Here is a 22,639-nt window from a genome sequence, read left to right as displayed (position 1 = left end):
GAGTAAAGAGATTGAGTCAGTAATCGAAAACCTCTCAACACAGAAAACCCCAGGACCAGACAGCTTAGCTGGAGAATTCTAACAAACATTCAAAGAATGAACACCAACCCTGCTCAAACTCCTTCAAAAGTTGAAGAAGAGAGAACACTTCCCAACTCATTCTACAAGGCCAGCATTACCCTGATACCAAAGCCAGAGAAAGACAACACAAGAAAACTATAGACCAATATCCATGGTTGAAACCACTATTTGTTACATATCTCTTGGGGGGGAGGGGCAGTCAGAAAGTTAAGGCTAACTTATAAAAAGAAGGAGTGGGGTGCATTAAAAAGAGTACTAAGTGTCAAACACAGAAACTGAACAGGTAGGGAGATTGATTTTATTCAGATTATTGCAATAAGAAGAACATCCCAGATCTGGAGATCAGAGTGCCTCAGCACGATGCTTTTGCCTTAAGACATTTGTAGGGAGATGTAGACAAGTTACAGGTGAGGAGATTAACAGTTGAGGTTGTTTTGCAATCAGGGGAATTCTCAGTTAGCTGAACAGGAAGTGTTTATCTCTAGTTGTAGTTAGATTCGGGGCGGGGCGGGGCGGGGCGGGGCAACAGTTCTAAGCTCAGCTAATCATTGATGAGAGAAAGAATGGGGAGCTGGAGGGTCCGCGTGGTTCAGGCAAAAGTGGGAAGGTCTGTGGCTGACCTGGTCACACATCCACAAAGGAGTCATGCAAAGTCTTATGGGAGCCATGAGAAAGAGTGGACGGAGTCTTTTCAAACTCACGTGGGGAAGGGTCATTCTTTGTGATAAGCCATTTCTCAGAATACAGAATCTCCAAGAATTTTTCACCCACCGCTGTCTTCTGGGAGCACGGGGCTCAGGTAAAGTTCTACACATCAGGGGAAATCTGGAAACACCGTTCCGAGTCCTGACTTGGCTGCTAACTTCCACGAGGCCTACGGCATCCTCGTCACTAAAATGGCGAGGGGAGGATGGTTTGTTAAATCTATTTCATACCCCGATGTTTGAAGAGTCTCTGAGAGGGGCAGAGCGACTCTTGGGGAAAAGGGAGACGGCAAGTGAGGGCAGGGAGAGAGGTTCACAGTCACAAAGGGAGGAGAGGACAACAAAGAAAGACTGTGTCACAGAGAGGGGAGGAGAATGTCAGCAGGTACACCTGAGATTTCTAGGGTCGGAGAAGAGGTACCAGAGGCTGGACTTGGTCTGCCCCTTTCCCTTTCACCCACATCAGAGACAGATCTCAGGTGTGCCTTATGTAACTGGATTTTGATCAGGGGTCGTTTGAAGACATCTGTAAAAGCCTTGCTTCTCCCCTACCCCCCAACTTAATATTTTCTCCCCCCGCTGTTCTTGCCAAGGACGCTTGGACTAAAGATTGAGACAGCTGACGGCTTGATCTGACTTGTCTGCTCCTGGCGAGATCCCAGCCTGCCATGAAGTGCTATCTCATCTTTGCACTCATGAGCGCAGCTGGTGAGTCTGGGGTCTTGTGGCTGCTTGGGGAGAGATGCGGTGGTGTGTGGGAGGGTCAGAGAGGGAAGTAGCTAGCCACAACCGAAGAGAGAGGAGTTGGTGGGCATTTCCTTCAAGTAACTGTTGATGCAAACGAGAGGAACCACTCTCCATGCACAGCTTACCCCACCAGCAGTCTCTCTGAGCTTCTCCGGTGCCTGTGAGCATGTTAGGATACGTCACTATAAGTCCCCTGCACTCTCCCAGGACTCTTGAGTGTGTGATTTCCTAGATTGCCACGTCTCCTGGAAAGACACCAGAAAAGTATATCTTCCCTTTCTCTGGGCAGTTGGACTTTGGAGGAGTGAGTGCAGGAAAGGAAGGGGGGCTGGGTCAGGGGCCCCGAGAGCCTCGTGGCCCTACCCCAAGCTTTTCCACTCCTTTCACCACCAAAGTCAGGTAGTATTTAACTTGTTCCTTTCATTCCTGGCAAAAGTTAATTTAAACTATTATTTTTAAAGTAGTAATTCTTTTTTTTTTTCATTTTTATAATACACAGCACTGCCAATCAGGGTTTTTGATCAGCCTCAGATAAACCTTTGCATTAGTTTCACAGAAGTTTAATATACCTCCATCTCAAGCAAAGACATGTGTCAGTTTTCTTCATGTGTAGAGCTCAGGTGACATGCATGATTGCCCTTTGATTTAAAAGAATATTTAAAAATAATTTGAAGACCTTGACATTGTCCTTGAAAACCTTAAGGTGGGAAAAACTATCCTAGTCAACTCTCACCTCTTGCCCTGTCTCTCCTTCTACCTGTGACCCCACTGATTCTTTAGGAGTCATTCTGGCCCAAGATTCTGACACTGAGAAGATGTACGTAGCAGAAGATTTTACTATTCCTTACATGGTCTATCTTCAGTCCTTCCCGGAACCCTGTGTGGGGTCTCTCATTCACCCTGAGTGGGTACTGACCGCTGCTCACTGCCCCTTACCGTAAGTATCCGTTTGCTCTTGGGAGCCATGAGGATTCTATTCGAACAAAATCAGGTCTGCTGAGGCATCCCAGCAAGTTCTAATGGCATCCTAGGGAATTAGAAGACCCAGGAAGAGAGAGGGTCGTCTTCCCAATGGGGAAAATAATACACACTTGGGTGGTTTAGGAGGAGATGAAGAGGAAGGTGTCAGAAGACTCTTTCTCACGGACAGTAAATAATATTCATTCATTCAACATACTTACTGAACATTTACTATATCCTAGGGACTGTTTAATGCACTGAAAAAACAGCAAGGGAACAAGACAGAAATTAGTTTTCCCTCATGGAGCTCACATTCTGGTAGAGGAAGTAAGCCAAAACAAATAAATGTCCCCAAATAAAACATTAAAAAGAGTGCCAAGGGCTTCCCTGGTGGCGCAGTGGTTAAGAATCCGCCTGCCAATGCAGGGGACACGGGTTCGAGCCCTGGTCCCGGAAGATCCCACATGCCGCGGAGCGGCTGGGCCCGTGAGCCACAATTACTGAGCCTGCGCGTCTGGAGCCTGTGCTCCGCAACGAGAGAGGCCGCGATAGTGAGAGGCCCACGCACTGCGATGAAGAGTGGCCCCCACTTGCCACAACTGGAGAAAGCCCTAGCACAGAAACGAAGACCCAACACAGCCATAAATAAATAAATAAAATTTAAAAGAGATAAAAGAAAATCAATAATTAAAAAGAGTGCCAAGCTGTAAAATACAGGAATAAAGCAAGATATCTACTTTACTTAGGGTGATCATGTCAGGCCTAGTTGAAGAGATGAGACCAACAGGAAGAGGAGGACGCAACCAAGTGAATAAACCCTGGGGAAAATTCCAGGCAGAGGGAATAGTGTACAGAGTCTCTGAAGCAGTAAAGATAATTGAGTGTTTGCCAAACTGAGAGACCAGCGCTGAGTGAGTGTAATGAGTAGGGGTGGGTGTTCACAGGCTGAGGTCGAAGTGTTAGCAGAAGCCAGGTGATGCAGGTAACAGAAGAAGGGCAAAGGAACTCTGCACGAGATGATGCTTACAGACCTCAGTGTCTCTGTTGTGTGTGAGACACTGTTGTACGACTGGGACCCAGCCAGAGCTTGAGGAGTATATAAGGGTCATTTCTAACTCAGAACTCTCAAGTTGTTGTTCAAGACAGTTTACTCAGACCCAGATTGAAGCCGTGCTCTGTGTGTTAATGAGAAATACAAAGGAAATAAAGACAGTTCATCCCCTCCAAGAACTGGCGCTGGTAAACTGGATGTTCTTCTCTCAGCCAGGCCTAATGCATGAACTGTTTCTGGCAGGCAGTGGCTCCTGTATCTGTTACGTGACTGCACTCCTGACAGGGGAAGGCTGTGGGTTTGAATTTGTCCGGAAATATAATGGAAGATGGTAAATGGGAGTCCTGATAGACTACTAAGAGTCTTGTGAATCTATAATCAGTGTAGGCAGCACATGGTAAATACAATGATATGGGCCCAAGAGGAGCTGGGAAGGGCCTCAGAATATCCAGAAACAAAGGGTACAATATGCTTGCTCAAGAGTTGCTTGAGACAGTGTAGTGTAGGCAAAGACCTCTGGAATAATGGATTGTGGTGCCATCTCTGTTCCCTATTCATTCAGATCATCCATCATCACCATCACCACCATCATCACCATCACCACCATCATCACCATCATCACAACTAGATTGCATTGAGTATGTTCTAGGTGGCAGATACCATGTCAGGTTTTATGTATATACATTGAGTCTAACACAACAGTCCTATAAACTATTGTTATTACTATTTTACAGACCAAGGCCGGTCACTTGAGTTCTCAGGTTTAAGAGATAAAATTAAGATGATTGGAGGAGGTCACCTCTGACACTTCTTGCAATTCTGACATTCTGTGACCCTGTTCTTTTCCAACTCCCTGCCTCCTTTCTTCCATAGTGTTAAAATCCGATTGGGAGTTTATCAACCCAACATCAAAAATAAGGAAGAGCAGATACGGAATTACTCAGTGACGGTGCCCTACCCTGAATTCAACGCAGGATCTCCGAACGATGACTTGGTGATGATAAAACTGTCTAAGGCTGCTGCACTCAACAACCAAGTGGGAACCATAGCCATAGCTATGGAACCCTTATCATTTAATGATTCCTGCTTTATCCCAACCTGGACCTGGAGTAAATATAAAAACCGTAAGTGTTTGACTCTGTGTTCTTCATCCTGAGAAGGTTTTGGCGCTGGGGAAAATGTGGAGGGATATACCTGAAGGAAATAGCTGCTATGAGGTAATGCTCTTGACCCTAGAGGGATTACTGCAGGGCCTTATACTACCATTATACTCTCTTTCAGTATTATCAAAGGATGCTGGAACCACCGCTCGATACCTGAAATGAACTGATAAAGCTAAATTTATTGCTTATTATAGAAGAGCAATGCTGAGCAGACAGTCTCAAGGAGCAGAGTACTAGGCTTATACGGGGTTTGTGGGAAGCTTTCCGTACAGGGTTTGGAAGACTTTCAGGGGCTTAAGAAAGTTGACGTCATCTGTAGAGGCGTGGTTACCTGGGTGAGATTGTTGTTGATTGGTTGGCACTCAGCATGTTTATTGGGGGCGAGTCTGATTTGCTGACTTTAAAAAGTGACATTGATTGATTGGCTTGCCAAAGCCTGTTCACTGAGGCAAATTGCCATGGGTGTTAATCAGGTTTAAACCCTCCTCTGGTAGTTACAGAACAATTCGTATGTTCTGTAAAAACAAAAAGTGGGAGACTGTTTTGTCTATCAGTCTGTTTTGTGAAAACAAAAGTAGAAAGTGGGAACTTTTGTATTCTCCGTATTTGGCAACTTCATTTTCAATTTAGAAGCAACATTCCAGGGAATCTAAGTGAACATATTTTCTGAACAAATAGAAGATTTTAAGTCTTATTCAAAGTAACTGTATCACATTTTACAAAGTAATTCATTACACACCATTTGAAAACAAAATAAAACTACATAAATGTTTTATCCCATAGGCTCTGCATGTCAGAATCATAGTGACAAACCAATTCTACAAGCTCTCTGGTGCCAGCCTCCCAATATTTATTGAGTTCATTATTTCAAGTAACTAGGTTACTTTCACCCAGCTTGTTCTATGTATTTCAATTCAATTTCCATAAAAAACTTAAAACTGAACATAACTCGTCTTGTTCTTTTCTGACTTGACATTTTCTGATCTAATCTGCTTTAAGATGTTAGATTGGATATATATCAGAAAAATCCTTCTCTATAAGTAACACTAGGCTTAGCTGAGCAGTCTCTGGTTAATTTTTTGTTTCCTTCCTCCTTGTTACTCTCTACCAGAGATTAAAATTATATAATGCCTTGGTTAGATTCCTTGCATCCTGAGGTTAACAGTATAGTAACAATTGCTATGAGTGAGATGAGCAACATTACTTCTTAGGGGAAAATATATATGTATATTTATACATATACACTCACATACACTTATAAATAATCCACTTATAAATTATCTCACTAAAAAAGCATGCTTAGACACATTAAAAATAGTTTTCTACCTTTACGATTAAATGTAAAGATGATGAAGTAGGTGCCAAAAATGAAGGTTTCTTGGGGACAATGGCTTTGTGTCTCTCTCTTCTCACAATCATTCATAATTTTCCTGTGGGTTTTTCAAGCTTTCTAAGTTATGCACGCTACAGAGAGAATTATAGATCTGATGATATCTGACGTAAGGCTCACATAGTGCTCTGAATCCACTGCTCTGACACAGAGGTACTGAACAAGGGACTCTAAGAAGGATGGAATGTCTGATACCTGCCATAAATATTCTCGGGTATTAATGTATTCACAAAATAGAGGCTGATCACAAGAGTATATGTGATAAGGAGAGTAACCCTGGACTTCATTTCTCTTCCCCACAGTTAGTGATCCTGACATGCTGACTTGGATAAACCAATATACTCTCCCCTACGATGAGTGCCAGAATATGCAAGATGAAAGAATGGCAATAAACATCATGTGTGTGGGACAACCTCTAAAGACCTTATCTGAAAATAAGGTATCTTTCCCTTCCCCAGACAGGAAGTTAGCAAGGGGTCCATGAGGAGGAGAGGTGCCCATAGGAAACCAAATGGTGCCCAACAAGAAGGCCTGGAGCCCCTCTCCTCTTTCTCCTCAGTCTCTGGATTTCTCATCAACTCCCCTGCCTTCCTTTACAGTGAGAGAGATTCGGGGGGAGAGCCATTTGTCCTTTCTCCTCCTACTTGCTCTCAGTTTGGTCAAATTCAAACCAAGAGAGGTGAGCCCTACGTGGATGTGAAGAGAGGTTTGTCACCTCTCAAGAAAAATGATTCCAGGCCGTTAGATGCTTCTGCTACTATAATGTGCCACTTCTTGCAATTAATTCTTGTTCCACGAGGACAAAGCACTATTGATCTCCTGTTCCCTCTCTCTGGCAGGAAGTCTCAGCAGCTCCAGCCATCTGCGGTGGGAGGTTGCATGGCATCTTGACTTGGGCAAAAGGAAGTGTCACCCTGGGAAGTGAAGGATTCTTCACAGAAGTTAATCCTTATGCAAGATGGATCATGAGCGTCATTGAAAGCTACTGAGGCTCCTCTGTTCCTCCATCCCTTCAGTGCAGTACCTTCTTGCTGTCTACACTGGATCCACAACTCTATCTTTCTTGTTCTTGAACAGAATTCATTAAAAAAAAAAATCACACTAAAAACTTGGGCTGTGGCCCCGGATCTCTTTATCACATAAACTGTAAACATGATGAGAAATTCAGCAACATCCTCACCATTTGTTCATTCAAAAATTATTGAAATATCAGCTATTTGGTAGGTACTGCATATGCTAGGGATACATTATGACACAGACTTTGCCATCAGTTAGCCAATACCTTGTGACAATTGCTACAATGGAATGAGCAATAAGTTCCATGGGAGTATAGGAGAAAAAACATTAGGGTATCAGAGTCACGGGAGGTACCACCCAAGAGGCAGACAAATTCGGGGCGAATATTGTAAAACTGAGGTTTAGTTAAGTAAAAGTCAGAAAAGCATAAAAACTGTGATGTGTTCTGGAAAATATATGTAAATAAGTAATACTGGAGGGTAGAAAATTGTTTGCAGAGGGGGAGAGAGAATGTGATAAAAGAGTATTATTTATAGCAGGTAAGTGTTAGATAGCAAAGGGCCTGACCTGTTTGGTAAAGGAATTTAGATTTTTGTCTTGTAGGCATCAGAGGGTGTGTCATTAAAGCCACCACGGTAAATGAAACATTGTCAAACTTCTGAACTGGGAGATGTAGGGAAGCAGAGTCTGTACACTTTAGACATATTGACTGTGAGTAGAAACAACAGGGGCAGAGTCAGGGAAAGTCAGCTGAGTTTCTGACTTTCACAATGGCCTAGATGGTGGTTCTAAGCAGTAATATAAAGAGAAGCAATGTTTTCATGTGTAATGGATCAGGAACAATGGTTATGAATCAGAGAGATGGGGCATGTTATATGTGAGATCCTTGAAGGAACTAGAGATGGTCGTTTCAAGCAGACAAAGATCTGGCTCTCAGGTGATATCCAAATAATAACAACGGGGTGGGTTCTGTGTTTATAGGTAGTAGGTGCAGACTTTAGTAAAGCTCTGTGCTATTGGGAAGAGCTCTGATGGATGCTCAGTGCTTCTCTCACACTGGCATAAAGTGAGGAGATGTACAGCATCCCAAACCCATTGACCAGGACACCTAAGAATACAGAATTGAGAGGATTCTGAATGACCCAAAAGTAGGGGTTCAAGTGATATATGAGAGGCTATGGAGTTACATGTAGGGGAGGGGCAGTGTGATATGGGATTACCTGTTAAAAAGGGAAAGAGGAACAGAGAGGGCCAGTGAGATGAGCAGAGAGAATCATGCCACAGGAGAAAAAGACTCTGCAAAGAGTGAAGAGATTTGGAGCTGCATCTCATGAGGGAGGTGGTGAATCTGTGTGTCTGTAGAGATTGCTGAGGTGGGTTGGGTTTTGGTCATTGATATACTCTGAGCATGGATGCTTTTTCTCTCCTGCCAAAGCAAAGCAAAACAAAACAACAAAAATAACAAAACAGAAAAACCATCTGGGTTATGACTAAGACCACGCTTATCCTGGCACATAGAGAAAAACCATATCCTCAAATTTGGACACTAAGCCCATTTAATTCAACTACACTTCTTTTTCTTGTAATCTTTGGCCCATCGGAACCACAAGCCCCTGTGTTTGCCTTTCTTCTCCAGTGGGCTTGTCCCTAGTTACGCCCTGCTTCCTGTCTCTGATTCACTGACCAGTGCTCCCTGCTCCATTTACTGAATCACATCTATATTTGCTCCAGGGTTTTTAATAAAATGCTCATCTGATCACTTCTTGTAACTTTTTTTTTAATTGACATAGTTGATTTACAACACTGTGTTAGTTTCAGGTGTACAGCAAAGTGATTCAGTTAACTTCATGCAACTCTTAAATTACATCTTCAGCACTTATTGACCATCCTATATTTTCCAAATCGTCAGCTATAACATTCTCCATAACGACCATTTCAAATGTTCTCCTCTCTTCCTCCAACTTTCAGGGCTTGCCTTCAGCAGACAACCTCTGGTTTGGGAGGAGAGAGACTGAAACCCTCAGAAGATACCTCAGTCCACTTCTCATCCCCCAATCTGAAAACATACTTAGATTTTTTTCTTATTTTTTTTCCCATCCTTCCTGTAAATGAAGCCTTATTATCAACAGCTTCTATCTCTGCCTATGATATGGATCTCCTCTCCTCTGACACCCTCATGGACTTGCTTTATTATCTCCACTTTTCAGTATTTTTCAACTTCCCCTATCAATTGGATTCTTCCTGTCACCATTTAAGCAAGATAAAGTCTCTCCCATCTAAAATATCGTGCCCAAGGACACGTTCCCTTGATCTGCTCTCTGGTTGCCTCCTCGTCTTGTTTGCAGGCCGTTCTTACTTGGCAATTACTGAAAGGTCTGTTTTGTAAGATCCTTCTCTGTCTCTCTTTGTATTCTTTCGTGTGTGCTCTGCTCTCTTTGGAGTCCTTGTTCATCTTCCCAGAGATCTCTTCCCCATCTCCCCATTTGATTAACTTCTACTTATCGTTCAAGCCTCAAACAGCACTTCCTCAAGGAGGTCTTCTTCTGACCCTTGCCTTAGGGTCCCAACTATGTGTTTTTCTACCTCCCTTTATTTCTCACATTGTGACATTCATGATAGTAGGTCTTATAACTTCTGTCTCCCCTATTAGTCTTCACGATCTATGCGGGCAAGATTCTCCTCCCCCTTCTTACTCAGTCATCTAATAAAGTGCCAGCACCTAGTGTACATTTGTAATAGTTTTCTATTGCTGTGTAAAAGCATTACCGCAAATTGTACAGCTTAAGACAACCTTTATTATCTTATGGTTTCTGTGAGTCAAGAGTTCAAGCCTGGCTTAGCTGGGTCCTCTCCTCAGGGTCTAGCAAGTCTTTGGGAGAAGAATTTGCTTCTAAATTTATTCAGGTTGTTGGTAGAATCCATTCCCTTGTGGTTGTATTACACAGGACCCTTGCTTTTTGCTGGCTGTGAGCTGAAAGCTGTCTTCAGGGCCTTGAGGCTGTACTTGGTACAGGTAGGTCACCCGTACATAGTTCTTTGCCACCTGGGCTTCCTCAACATGGCTGCCTACTTTGTCCAGCAGCATGAAGAATCTCCCTTGTGCACGCTAGCAAGATGGGTATTTATACAATGTTAATGCAATAGATTAACATAATCATGGGGATGACAACCCATAACTTTGGCCATATTCTGTTAGAAGCAAGTCACAAGTCCCACCCACACTCAAGGGGAGGCACTCGGGGATTATGCAGGGTGTGAAATGGGGCATGGCTCTATCCTCTACAACATTCAATAGAACTTTGTGAAATAATGAATGTATTGGTTCCTTAATTCCTATGCAATAAAAGACAATGCAAGTCGTATATATACAAGACTTAAAAGATAAGGCTTCTCATTCTTTAATTTCTGCTTATGTCTCCACCCAGCTCTTAACATTCCCCCTATAATACTTGGTAGTATTTCCACAAACACCACGTTGCTTCACGTACTAATGCCTTTATAGAAGCCTTTCCCTCTTTTTGAATTATTTTTTCTCTTCTTTTTATGTCAGACAAGCTCCTTTCTCTTCTCTAAGACCCAGATAAATTTTAACTTCTGGGTAATGTTTCACGTACTCACGCCTTTACAGAAGCTTTTCCCTCTTTTTGAATTATTTTTTCTCTTCTTTTTATGTCAGACAAGCTCCTTTCTCTTCTCTAAGACCCAGATAAATTTTAACTTCTGGGTAATACTTCCTTGCACACAATGTAGAAGTGAACGTCTTCACTTCTTATGGTATGCTCTGAGGCACATACCTCCATTTTTAAAAATGTTTCTCTGACATTTTATTATGCAAGTTTTCAAACATAAAACAAAGCTGAAAGAATTTTACAGCATATACCTGTATATACCACTTGGATTATACTACTGAGTAATCTACTTCTTCTTTTATTTTAAAATAAATTTATTTATTTATTTATTTATTTATTTTTGGCTGCATTGGGTCTTCGTTGCTGCGCGAGGGCTTTCTCTAGTCGCGCAAGCGGGGGCTACTCTTCATTGCGGTGCACGGGCTTCTCATTGTAGTGGCTTCTCTTTGTCGTGGAGCATGGGCTCGAGGCGCACAGGCTTCAGTAGTTGTGGCTCAGTAGTTGTGGTTCACGGGCTCAGTAGTTGTGGCGTGCTGGCTTTAGTAGTTGTGGCTTGCAGGCTCTAGAGGGCAGGCTCAGTAGTTGTGGCGCACGGGCTTTTTTGCTCCCCGGCATGTGGGATCTTCCCAGATTGGGGCATGAACCCGTGTCCCCTGCACTGGCAGGCGGATTCTTAACGACTGCGCCACCAGGGAAGTCCCTGTATTTATTATTATTGAACGTCTCCACTCATTAGAATGTATGAGTGCAGAAATATTTCTCTGTTTTGTTCACTATGTAGCACAAGCCCTTAGAGCCTGACACACACTAGATGCTTAATATTTACTTGTTGAATGAATGAATGATTTCCTCCTTCTCAGACTCAGTTAGCATTTGCTCTGTTCTTTAAATGACACATATCACTCAGCCTAGCATTGTCAAGAGAAAGGGTTAAGATTGGTCAAAGCATTCTAAAAATGGTAGAAAAATGAGTTGATTTAACATATGTCCACTTGGAAGGTATCTAAGGAAGGTTGTATTTTACTTTGAAGAATGCTTATGGACAACTAAAAGAGAAAACACCTTTTATCTTTTGAAATAGATATGTTTCTATCATTTTTTCTTGTTTTAGAACAAAGAAATTCAACTTACAGATAAAGGTACTGGAGAGAAGGGTGGGGGAACTTGAGTCTATCGAGTTAGCTTCCTTTGTTTTCTCTAATGATACCTGAAAAACAATCTCAGCATTTCTGGTCTATGTTTCTCTCTCCAGTTGCTTTGACCTTTGACCCAGATTACAAAGATGTCATCACTCCCCCCTACATGATCTACTTGAAATCTGATTACTTGCCTTGTGTTGGAGGCCTGATCCACCCCCTTTGGGTGATCACAGCTGCACACTGTAACTTACTGTGAGTAATAAGCCCCCAACATCAACCTACACTTTGGGTTCTCAGGTTGGGTACAGACCAGAATCCTGCCTGGGATCCACCCAATTAAATAGGATTAGAGAGGCCTTCTGGGGATGTTCAGTAGTAGAGAAAAGGCTTTGGGGAGGAGCTAATAAAGGCCCATAAGGATGGATAAGCCATGTCTGTTAAGTCCTCTCATGAATATCCCTATTGCTCCAGGAAGCTTCAGTTAATACTGGGGGTTACAAAACCATCAAATCTAAAAGAAGAAAAGCATATACAAGTGGTTGGTTATGAGAAGATGATTCATCATCCACAATTCTCCATCACCTCTATTGAGCATAACTTCATGTTAATCAAGCTGCAAACCCATACTGAACTCAATGACTATGTGAAACTGGCCAGCCTGCCCAGAGAACCTGCCACTGAAGACACCATGTGCACTGTCTCCACCTGGACCTACAATGTGTGTGATCTCTGTGAGTAGCTCTCAGAACCAGACATGCATCTCTCCCGCCTCCACTCTTGGCTTCTTCTAACCTTGAGCTTTCTTCTAACCTTTTCATTCATCCTTTCATCTCCTTTCCCTTCCCTAGAGCCTCACTGCAGAAGTCCTGCAATCTTTTGTTTCCCACTGTATCTTTCTACATCTTTGCTTTCATATCTGATAGACGTGGTGTTAGTGGACACAGGACATTTGTATTCTGGTCTTAATTTGCTGTATGACAGCTGGTCGGTCACTTTACTTTTGGAGCCTTAATTTTCTGAATTCTGAAATATGGCACAAACTGTATCAGATGGTTTCCAACCATTTCAGGCAATAAAGAAACTTAAAGCCTTGAAATAGCATGAAATAATGTTTATGTGTTAAACGTAAGATAAATACATAATATTGTGCTAAATCATGCAGAACTTCCATATGCAAAATTGTGATACAGATCAACAAAAGTTTAAGAAAATATTTCTCAAGTATTTTTAACTGGTAACATTCTGAAAATGAACACTCACTCACTTCTTCAGGAAGTTGGAAAACGACTATCATTTTTTTCAGTGGAAGTCTTCCGTATATAATTCAAAACTACTGAATTTCATGTTCTACCTAAGCTTTCTTCTATGTCACGTGTTTCAGACTACATGAAAAAACTTTGAGCAAGCGAAGACAGCCTTCTCTTTTCTAAGTTTTGTGTCTGTCTTCCCTCTTCCCACTATCCCATTCCATATTTTTCATGCAAATCCTAATCAACTGTCTCTAGCTATTAATCAAGATGGCAGTGAGTACTGGAGGTGGGGGGAGGTGAGTAACAATAAGAAAAAACTATGATAGAGTCCCTTAGGAAGAATTAATACATTTTTACTCATGAGTAAGTCTGAATATATTTAATATACAGCATACACTAGACATCATAGTATGGAAAGGAGATTAATTTTTAACAAGCATATCAGATTACATTTTTTCCATCCACTTCCACTTTCTTTTACAGAAGCCAAGAGGTGGCTACACACTTATCCTAACAATGCTGCCATTACTCAAACCATTTTAAACTACTTTTTGATAAATACCTTCAGATCTTAGGATACATTTTCTTGAATATATCACAAAAGTAGAAATTCTTTTTTTCCCAGCTTTAGTGAGGTATAATTGACAGATAAGCACTGTACATTTTTAAGGTATAAAAATTCATGTTTTGATATGCATATATTGATACATTGTAAAATGATAGCCCCAATCAAGCTAATTATCCACCACCTCACATATTCACCTTGCGTGTGTGTGTGTGTGTGGTGAGAGCACTTAAGATCTATTCTCTTATATCATCTCACACCAGTCAGAATGGCCATCATCAAAAAATCTACAAACAATAAATGCTGGAGAGGGTGTGGAGAAAAGGGAACCCTCTTGCACTGTTGGTGGGAATGTAAATTGATACAGCCACTATGGAGAACAGTATGGAGGTTCCTTAAAAAACTAAAAATAGAACTACCATACGACCCAGCAATCCCACTACTGGGCATATACCCTGAGAAAACCATAATTCAAAAAGAGTCATGTACCACAATGTTCATTGCAGCTCCATTTACAGTAGTCAGGACATGGAAGCAACCTAAGTGTCCATCGACAGATGAATGGATAAAGAAGATGTGGCACATATATACAATGGAATATTACTCAGCCATAAAAAGAAACGAAATGGAGTTATTTGTAATGAGGTGGATGGACTCAGAGTCTGTCATACAGAGTGAAGTAAGTCAGAAAGAGAAGAACAAATACCGTATGCTAACACATATATATGGAATCTAAAAAAAAAAAAAAAAGGTCATGAAGAACCTAGGGGCAAAACGGGAATAAAGATGCAGACCTACTAGAGAATGGACTTGAGGACACGGGGAGGGGCAAGGGTAAGCTGGGACAGAGTGAGAGAGTGGCATGGACATATATACACTACCAAATGTAAAATAGATAGCTAGTGGGAAGCAGCTGCATAGCACAGGGAGATCAGCTCGGTGCTTTGTGACCACCTAGAGGGGTGGGATAGGGAGGGTGGGAGGGAGGGAGACACAAGAGGGAAGAGATATGGGAACATAGGTATATGTATAACTGATTCACTTTGTTATAAAGCAGAAACTAACACACCATTGTAAAGCAATTATACTCCAATAAAGATCTTAAAAAAAAAAAATCTATTCTCTTAGAAAATTTCAAGTACACCATACAGCAATATTAACTCTAGTCACCATGCTGTACATTGAACCTCCAGAACTTACTCATCTTACAACAGAAAGTTTGTACCCTTTGATCAACATACCCCTATATCCTCCACCCCCTAGTCCTTGGTAACCAGCATTCTACTGTCTGTTTCTATGCATTTGGCTTTTTTAGATTTCACATTTAAGTGAGATAGTATTTGTCTTTCTGTTTCTGGCTTATATCACCCAGTATAACATCCTCTAAAACAAGAAAAATGGAGCTGGAGGAATCAGGCTCCCTGGCTTCAGACTACACTACAAAGCTACAGTCATCAAAAAAGTATGGTACTGGCACAAAAACAGAAATATAAATCAATGGAACAGGATAGAAAGTCCAGAGATAAACCCACACACCTATGGTCAACTAATCTATGACAAAGGAGGCAAGAATACACAACGGAGAAAAGACAGTCTCTTCAATAAGTGGTGCTGGGAAAACTGGACAGCTACATGTGAAAGAATGAAATTAGAACACTCCCTAACACCATACACAAAAATGAACTTAAAATGGATTAAAGATCTAAATGTAAGGCCAGATACTATAAATCTCTTAGAGGAAAACACAGGCAGAACACTCTATGACATAAATCGAAGCAAGATCTTTTTTGATCTACCTCCTAGAGTAATGCAAATAAAAACAAAAATAAACAAATGGGGCCTAATTAAATTTAAAAGCTTTTGCACAGCAAAGGAAACCATAAACAAAACAAAAAGACATTCTCTCAGAATGGGAGAAAATATTTGCAAACGAAGCGACTGACGAGGAAATAATCTCCAAAATATACAAACAACTCATGCAGCTCAATAACATAAAAACAAACAACCCAATCAAAAAATGGGTGGAAGATCTAAATAGACATTTCTCCGAAGAAGACATACAGATGGCCAAAAAGCATATGAAAAGATGCTCAACGTCACTAATTATTAGAGAAATACAAATCAAAACTACGATGAGGTATCACCTCACACTGGTCAGAATAGCCATCATCAAAGAATCTACAAACAATAAAGGCTGGAGAGGGTGTGGAGAAAAGGGAACCCTTCTACACTGTTGATGGGAATGTAAATTGGTACAGCCACTATGAAGAACAGTATGGAGGTTCCTTAAAAAAACTAAAAATAGAGCTACCATATGATCCAGCAATCCCACTCCTGGGCATATACCCAGAAAAAACCATAATTCAAAAAGATACATGCACACCAATGTTCATTGCAACACTATTTACAATAGCCAGGACATGGAAGCAACCTAAATGTCCATCGACAGAGGAAAGGATAAAGAAGATGTGGTACATATATACAATGGAATATTACTCAGCCATAAAGTAGAAGTAAATAATGCCATTTGCAGCAACATGGATGGACCTAGAGATTGTCATACTGAGCGAAGTAAGTCAGACAGAGAAGGACAAATATATGATATCGCTTATATGTGGAACCTAAAAAAATGGTACAAATGAACTTATTTACAAAACAGAAATAGAATCACAGATGTAGAAAACAATCTTATGGTTACCAGGGGTCGGGGGTGGGGGGCGGGGAAGGGGGAAAGGGATAAACTGGGAGGTTGGGATTGACATATACACACTACTATATATAAAATAGGTAACTAATAAGGACCTACTGTATAGCACAGGGAACTCTACTCAATACTCTGCAATGACCTATATGGGAAAGTAACCTAAAAAAGAATATATATGTATATGTAACTGATTCACTTTCTGTACAGCAGAAAGTAACACGACATTGTAAATCAACTATACTCCAATTAAAAAAAAAAAAAAAGTAGAATTTCCTTGTCCTTTGAGAGACAATTTGAGTTTTGGAAATAGGCAGATGTTCTTCTGTTAAGCAGTATGTTTGATTCATCTGGGTATGTCACTTGAGTCAAAAAGAGATGTAACTTACAAAAAAATGCAGTTTATTTTGATCTGGCTCATGAAGTAGTTAAGTAAGCATTTCCAAAAAAAAACATTCCCAAAAGAAATGTTGAGCTATACAATTATTGCTGGACTGGAAAATAAGGCAAAGAATCTCAATCATTTTCTTTTAAAGAATTAATATATTATTTTCAAATAAAGACACTCAAATAAACACACACCCATTAAAAAAAACAAAATCTTAAACTAAAATACTTCCTCCTAAAGAAGAATCTTTGGCAAGAAAACTAACATATGTGGAGATACTACTTTGCTCTTGTTTTTCTCATTTTGTTGCAGATTGGAAAAATTGTGTTATGGGTCTGCACAGTTCATAGTACGTGTGAACCACTGATGTAAAGGAAATAACTTGAATTAGGAATGAGGAGACTTAGTTTCAAATCCTAGTTTTATGGGTTTAAGAAAACCACTTTTTGAGTGATTTTAAATGAAAAATTAGGCTTAGAGCTCACTAAATTCCTTCAAACTCTCAGAATAGGAGAGACCTTGTTTAAGGGTACAAACTTGCAACTAGTAGATAAATAAGTTCTGGAAATCTAATACACAGTATAGTGAATATAGATAGCAATATTGTATTATAATCAAACTTGCTGAGGGACTAGATCTTAATTTTTCCCACCACAAAAAAGAAATGATAATTATGTGAGGTGGTAGAGGTGAACTATTGCCCCAATGGCAATCATATTACAATATTCAAATGTGTCAAATCAATATGCTATATACCTTAAATTTATACAGTGTTTCTTGTCAATATATTTCAATTTAAAAAATTAGAAAGGAGACAGTGATTAATGTCAAATATGGGACAAATAAAAAACATGGAAGCTCAAAAAGTAAAATAAAATTGAATGAATAAAATTCCAACTCAAAGGACACTTTTTAAATGTTTGAATTGCCAGAAAAATTTTAAGTAATTTATTTCATTTCATTGCAGAAATGTCTTATATTTACATCTAACTTCCAAGAATTTAATCTCTTTTATAAGTAGATAGACACTTTGTATCATGAGAAATTGTTAATCTGATCATTTCCTATGGTCGTAGTGGTCATAGTTGTGATTTCTCTCAGTGTTTGAACTCTTCCTTTCTACCAGGAGATGAAATATGTTGAAAAAGAGGGAAAGGAAAAAAGAAAGTTTGGTATCTCGTAATTCTTAAAGTTCTATTTCTTTCTTTCCTCTAGACAAGGACCCCGACTCACTGCAGAATGTCAATATCTCTGTAATCTCCGAGACTGAGTGGCGCGAAGCCTATAAAACCTACAACATCAGAGATAGTATGATGTGCGTGGGCATTGTGCCAGGAAGGAGGCTGCCCTGCAAGGTAATGTACTCTCAATGCCTTAATTTTCCCATTTTATTGTGTCCTTTGTCAGGAAAATAACCCGGTTTCCTTTTTCCTGGCAGGAAGTCACAGCTGCCCCTGCCATGTGCGATGGGGTACTTCAAGGAATCCTGACTTTTGCAGATGGATGTGTTTTGAGAGCCGATGTTGGCATCTATACCAGAATCATTAACTACATACCCTGGATTGAAAATACCATCCGGAACAACTGAGCTCTCATGATGGGAATTCTAGACCATATGACACCACCTGTCCCCAAGTCCAGACTCAGAATTAAATCTAATCAGTGTCCTGAGTTGCATCACACATACCTGTCTCACTCCTGCCCCACAGAGTGGGTGACTGGTACCAACCTGTACTGTGATTATACATGGCAGCCCTCCCTCCTCACCTAATGATGATGATGGCAAACTCCATACCCCTTAGGCAGTTGGAATTTATGGAGTGGCAATTGTGTTCTCTCTAACGAATTGATCATTGACTTATTGAAAAAAAAAGGCCACTCGATTGCCATCTTGGGCGACAAAACCCCTACTACTTGCACAGAATTCGATAGCATGTGCTTTTGGCAAGTTACACATGGCAAACGGAAGTCTGAGAAGGATGGAGCTACATAGAAGTCCCAGGGAAGGGAGAGGGTTTAAGGAGGGGTGCTGTTGGAGGAATGGCGCTTGGTTTCTCCCTGCCCACACAACTCTCAGCACCAGACGCAGATTCTGGACATTCATTCTGCAGGATTCTCAGTAGGGACTTGCGCTCTGAGAGGTTAATACAAAAGTTAACTGGGGCTTAGGACACAGCAGATGAACAGGGAGTCCAGGATGGATTTTGCCAATATACGTGCACGTGGGCTCTTTCTGTTATGCCAGCTGCCCCGGGAACTGCATTCTCCGCCAGTTATCACTCTTGCCTTTTTCTTCCTTCCTTTTCGTTTCATTTCACCTCTGCAGCTCCATTTACCACCTGAGAGTTTCAATTGATACTTTTCTATGGGGAGTGGCCTTTGGTCAGTTGACCGAGGATCAAAACCACAAAAACAAAACCGAGTTCTAGAGAGTTCTGTCTGTGGCCATTACCAGTGGACTATTACACCCTTACGGTCTAGCTAGGCAAGAAGAGAACTCCTCTCAGGAAGCAGAAGTTCCAGCAGAAAATCTTGTGCTCACTAGGTTCTAAAACCTCTAAGTCAATAAAGCCTAGCTTGCGGTGTTGAACAGCAACATTGTGTGTGGATTATTCAGTGCTATTGCGAGCATTTCACCTTCATGTATGTTATTAGTTGAATTTTTTTTTGCTTTGGAAGAAACAGGTGGTTTTTGCAGGAAAGCACCTCAGCCTCTGTAGATGTTTCCCAGTTTGAAATGGTGCTACAGTTTCAATAGATCATACTGATATCTTACAAAGCCAACTGATCCTAGGTGATGAAGCAGATGGTAAGGTCACTGAATTCCATGGGTATCAGCCTACCGTCTCACTGCTACCAGTAAGGTAAGTAAGGTAACTTCCTTGGTTGGAAAGTACATTCCATTTTTGTGGAATATATAAGGGATTCAAGGATGGTGGTGCTGAGAGTGACGATGGCAAAAGAAAGAAAATCCAAATCTAGAATATGTCGGGAATTCCCTGGTGGTCCAGTAGTTAGGACTCTGCATTTTCACTGCCGAGGGTGTGGGTTTGATTCCTGGTCAGGGAACTAAGATCTCACAAGCCACGTGGCACAGCCAAAAAAAAAAAAATAGAATATGTCATGTGCAGTGAGAACAAATAGCTACTCCCTCCATGACAAAAAGGGGCTCATCTCCCACCACAGGGCTGGTGGGAGACCTGGGGTACCAGTGATATGTCATCATTATATTAAGGGTGAGATTGGTCACCGACACTGGCAAATCGGGTCTTTGCAAGAAGTCTCTGCATATGCTCTGTTTGGTTCCATTGCTCACTTTGTTTGTGGAGCCATTTAAAAACCACCGAGAACAATGAGGAAGGACTTCAGAACAGACCAGCTTGTCTATCTGATCGTTCAAGTCTTCTGCAGTGACAGCATTTTGGTGAGAATTCTCATGGGACACATTTTCCTGCTCCAAGCTGACCTTGAAGAACGCTTGTACATAATTCTTCCTCAAATAGATTATCCCCATTCCCCCGTCTTGCTCTTTCTGACTGCCTACCAGGGAAGACCACCAGCCACTCCTAAGAAATTCAAATAAATCTTGACCTCAAGAAAGAGAACTAGATATGTTGATTGAGCTTTTGTCTCCTGAGAAGAATTCAATTCTCCTTTTTCCTTCATGACATCCCTCTGAAGGGTTTTAATATCACAACAGTACACGTGCAATTGGACCAATATATCAACCAAAGTTATGCATAATCAAGGTGAAGTCTTTTCACCCTCAGTGAACTGTTCAGGGAGAAATCTCTTTGAGGTCATAAGTGTGGATTGAGGAAAGGTTGCCCAGAGCAATTGCTTATGCAACTAATTTGGACACTCGGGGCCTGATTTACCTCTGCTCCATTTATGTTTCTAATTGAGAATGGAATGCTACTGAGCATATCCAAGTTAATGACAAGGAGAGGCAGGTGGTCCCACCTAGAGCAAGTTTCATGGTCAACTGGTGGTCGGCAGTCTGGCATTTAATCTCCACCTGACCCTAGTAGCAAACCAGAAGTTTTTCCCAAAAAGCTACCGTGACTTTGCTACCTAGTTTAGAGATCTCTGTATTGATTTTATTAGGCTTTGCCATACACTTCATCTAGGTTGCTAAAAATACTGTTAGCACCATTGGAGCTACAGAGTTTAAACCCAAGAAACAGAACCAATTGCACTTCAACTTGTGCAGGCTGGAGAATCTTTTCTGACTTAGTCTCTCCCTAAACTAGCAACTTTTTAGATCACTCATTAAATGGCTCAGAGCATGATATCCTAATGAGATATATGTTGCTCATAAAATTTAGAGACCTTCGGACATCACTCTTAATGGTGGAGAGCACAAGTTTCAACAATGCGTTCATTTCAGTGGAGGAACCCACCATACACCCACAAGCTTCACTGCAGAAGCAGGTGATTCTATTTTACTTGTTGCATCACCTACTCATTACCACACATCTGTTTTCCCAAGACATCTGGGAAACTTGCTACTTGCTGTCTGGTCCTATCGACATGATATCATCAATACAGCAGACCAGTATGGTACCCTTTGAGACTGCCAAGTCCCTTAAAGATTACATTCAGGTACAGGGCCAGAGCAATCATGATTGCTCTGGAGGTGAAATATATACTGCTGTTTCTGCCAAATGAAAGCTAAGTAATTCTGAACTTCTCAAAGACAACGTACAAAAATGCACTTGCCGTGATCATAAATGGGTAAACAGATAAAAAAAATGTTGTGGTATAGCCATACAATAGAATACTCCACAGCAATATAAACGAATGAACATTCGATACAACTATCAACATGGATAACCTCAAAATAATTAAGCTGAGTGAAATAAGTCAGACAAAATGAATACGTACAGTATGACTCCAGTTTTATCTACATGCGCACAGATCTACAGTGACTGAAGGCAGATAAGTGGTCTAGTGTAGGCAAGGATGCAGAAAGTGGAGTGAGGGGGAGGTAATGCAAAGGGAAACATTTCTACGCGTGATAAATATGTTCATTATCTTGACTGTGGTGACGATTTAATCACATGTTTAACAAACCTGTCAAACTCATCAAATTGTACGTTTTAAATATATGCAGTTTATCGTATGACAATTATATTTCAATAAAGCTGTTAAACAACAACAACACAAATGCACTTGCTAGGTGAATAGTTGCATACCAAGAATGAAGGACTGTATTTATTTGCTCTGGTAAGGAGGCTACGTATGGAACAGCAACTATAATTGGCATTACCACCTGATTACCTAATAATCGAACACTATCATTCCCCACTACTCTTTTGACTTGGGCTAAGCTGAAGAACTGAATGGGATTATAATAGAAATTACCACCCAGCACAGTTCAGGTCTGTGTTGGTAGTACTGATCTCGGCAATGCGTTCATGCTTTAGATTTACTAAAGGAAGTTTCTGTCAACTTCCTCTTAGCCTTTTCTACAACAAAAGCCCTCCCGTCACAGGCCAGGGAGAGATTGTAATAGTTGTAGCAATTCTACCAGTTGTAGATTAAAAAGTGCACCTCCCCCGACAACAGTACACATAGGAAATAAGGAAATAAATTCAGAGCCCCATTGAATTGCTCTAGGAAAGACTTAGGTTAAAAAAAAAAAAATCCATGAATCCCTCAATTTTCATAAGCTCCTCTCTGATCAGAGGATGGCACGAACCATGTCCTCCCACCACCACAAATTAGAACTCATTCAGGTTCCCTCAAAAAATTCAGCTATGTTCTTGTCCGTGGAGCACAAGTCGCCAGGTAAATAGACACTGGTCACTTTTATATAAGTTCGAAGACTCTCAGTGTTAGAATAGAGTCC

At 40.9% G+C, this 22,639-nt stretch overlaps 2 protein-coding genes across 2 annotated transcripts; both read left to right on the top strand.

Annotated features, from left to right (window-relative positions):
* Nucleotides 1–1,020: 1,020 nt before the first annotated feature.
* LOC133096654 (probable inactive serine protease 58) lies at nt 1,021–7,085 on the top strand. The gene is given in 6 exon segments (XM_061198270.1): nt 1,021–1,074; nt 1,295–1,493; nt 2,313–2,469; nt 4,417–4,667; nt 6,399–6,535; nt 6,936–7,085. Coding segments are annotated over 6 exon segments (948 nt in total).
* Nucleotides 7,086–10,171: 3,086 nt separating this feature from the next.
* On the top strand, nt 10,172–18,373 carry PRSS58 (serine protease 58). The gene is made up of 6 exons (XM_061198269.1): nt 10,172–10,231; nt 11,854–11,881; nt 11,995–12,133; nt 12,353–12,612; nt 18,001–18,140; nt 18,224–18,373. The coding sequence occupies exons 1-6, from the start codon at nt 10,172–10,174 to the stop codon at nt 18,371–18,373; spliced, it is 777 nt and encodes a 258-aa protein (XP_061054252.1).
* The last annotated feature ends 4,266 nt before the right edge of the window (nt 18,374–22,639 follow it).

The sequence above is a fragment of the Eubalaena glacialis genome, chromosome 8 (genome assembly GCF_028564815.1).
Source record: "Eubalaena glacialis isolate mEubGla1 chromosome 8, mEubGla1.1.hap2.+ XY, whole genome shotgun sequence".
Taxonomy (NCBI): Eukaryota; Metazoa; Chordata; class Mammalia; order Artiodactyla; family Balaenidae; genus Eubalaena; species Eubalaena glacialis.
This window is presented reverse-complemented; position numbering and strand designations above follow the sequence as displayed.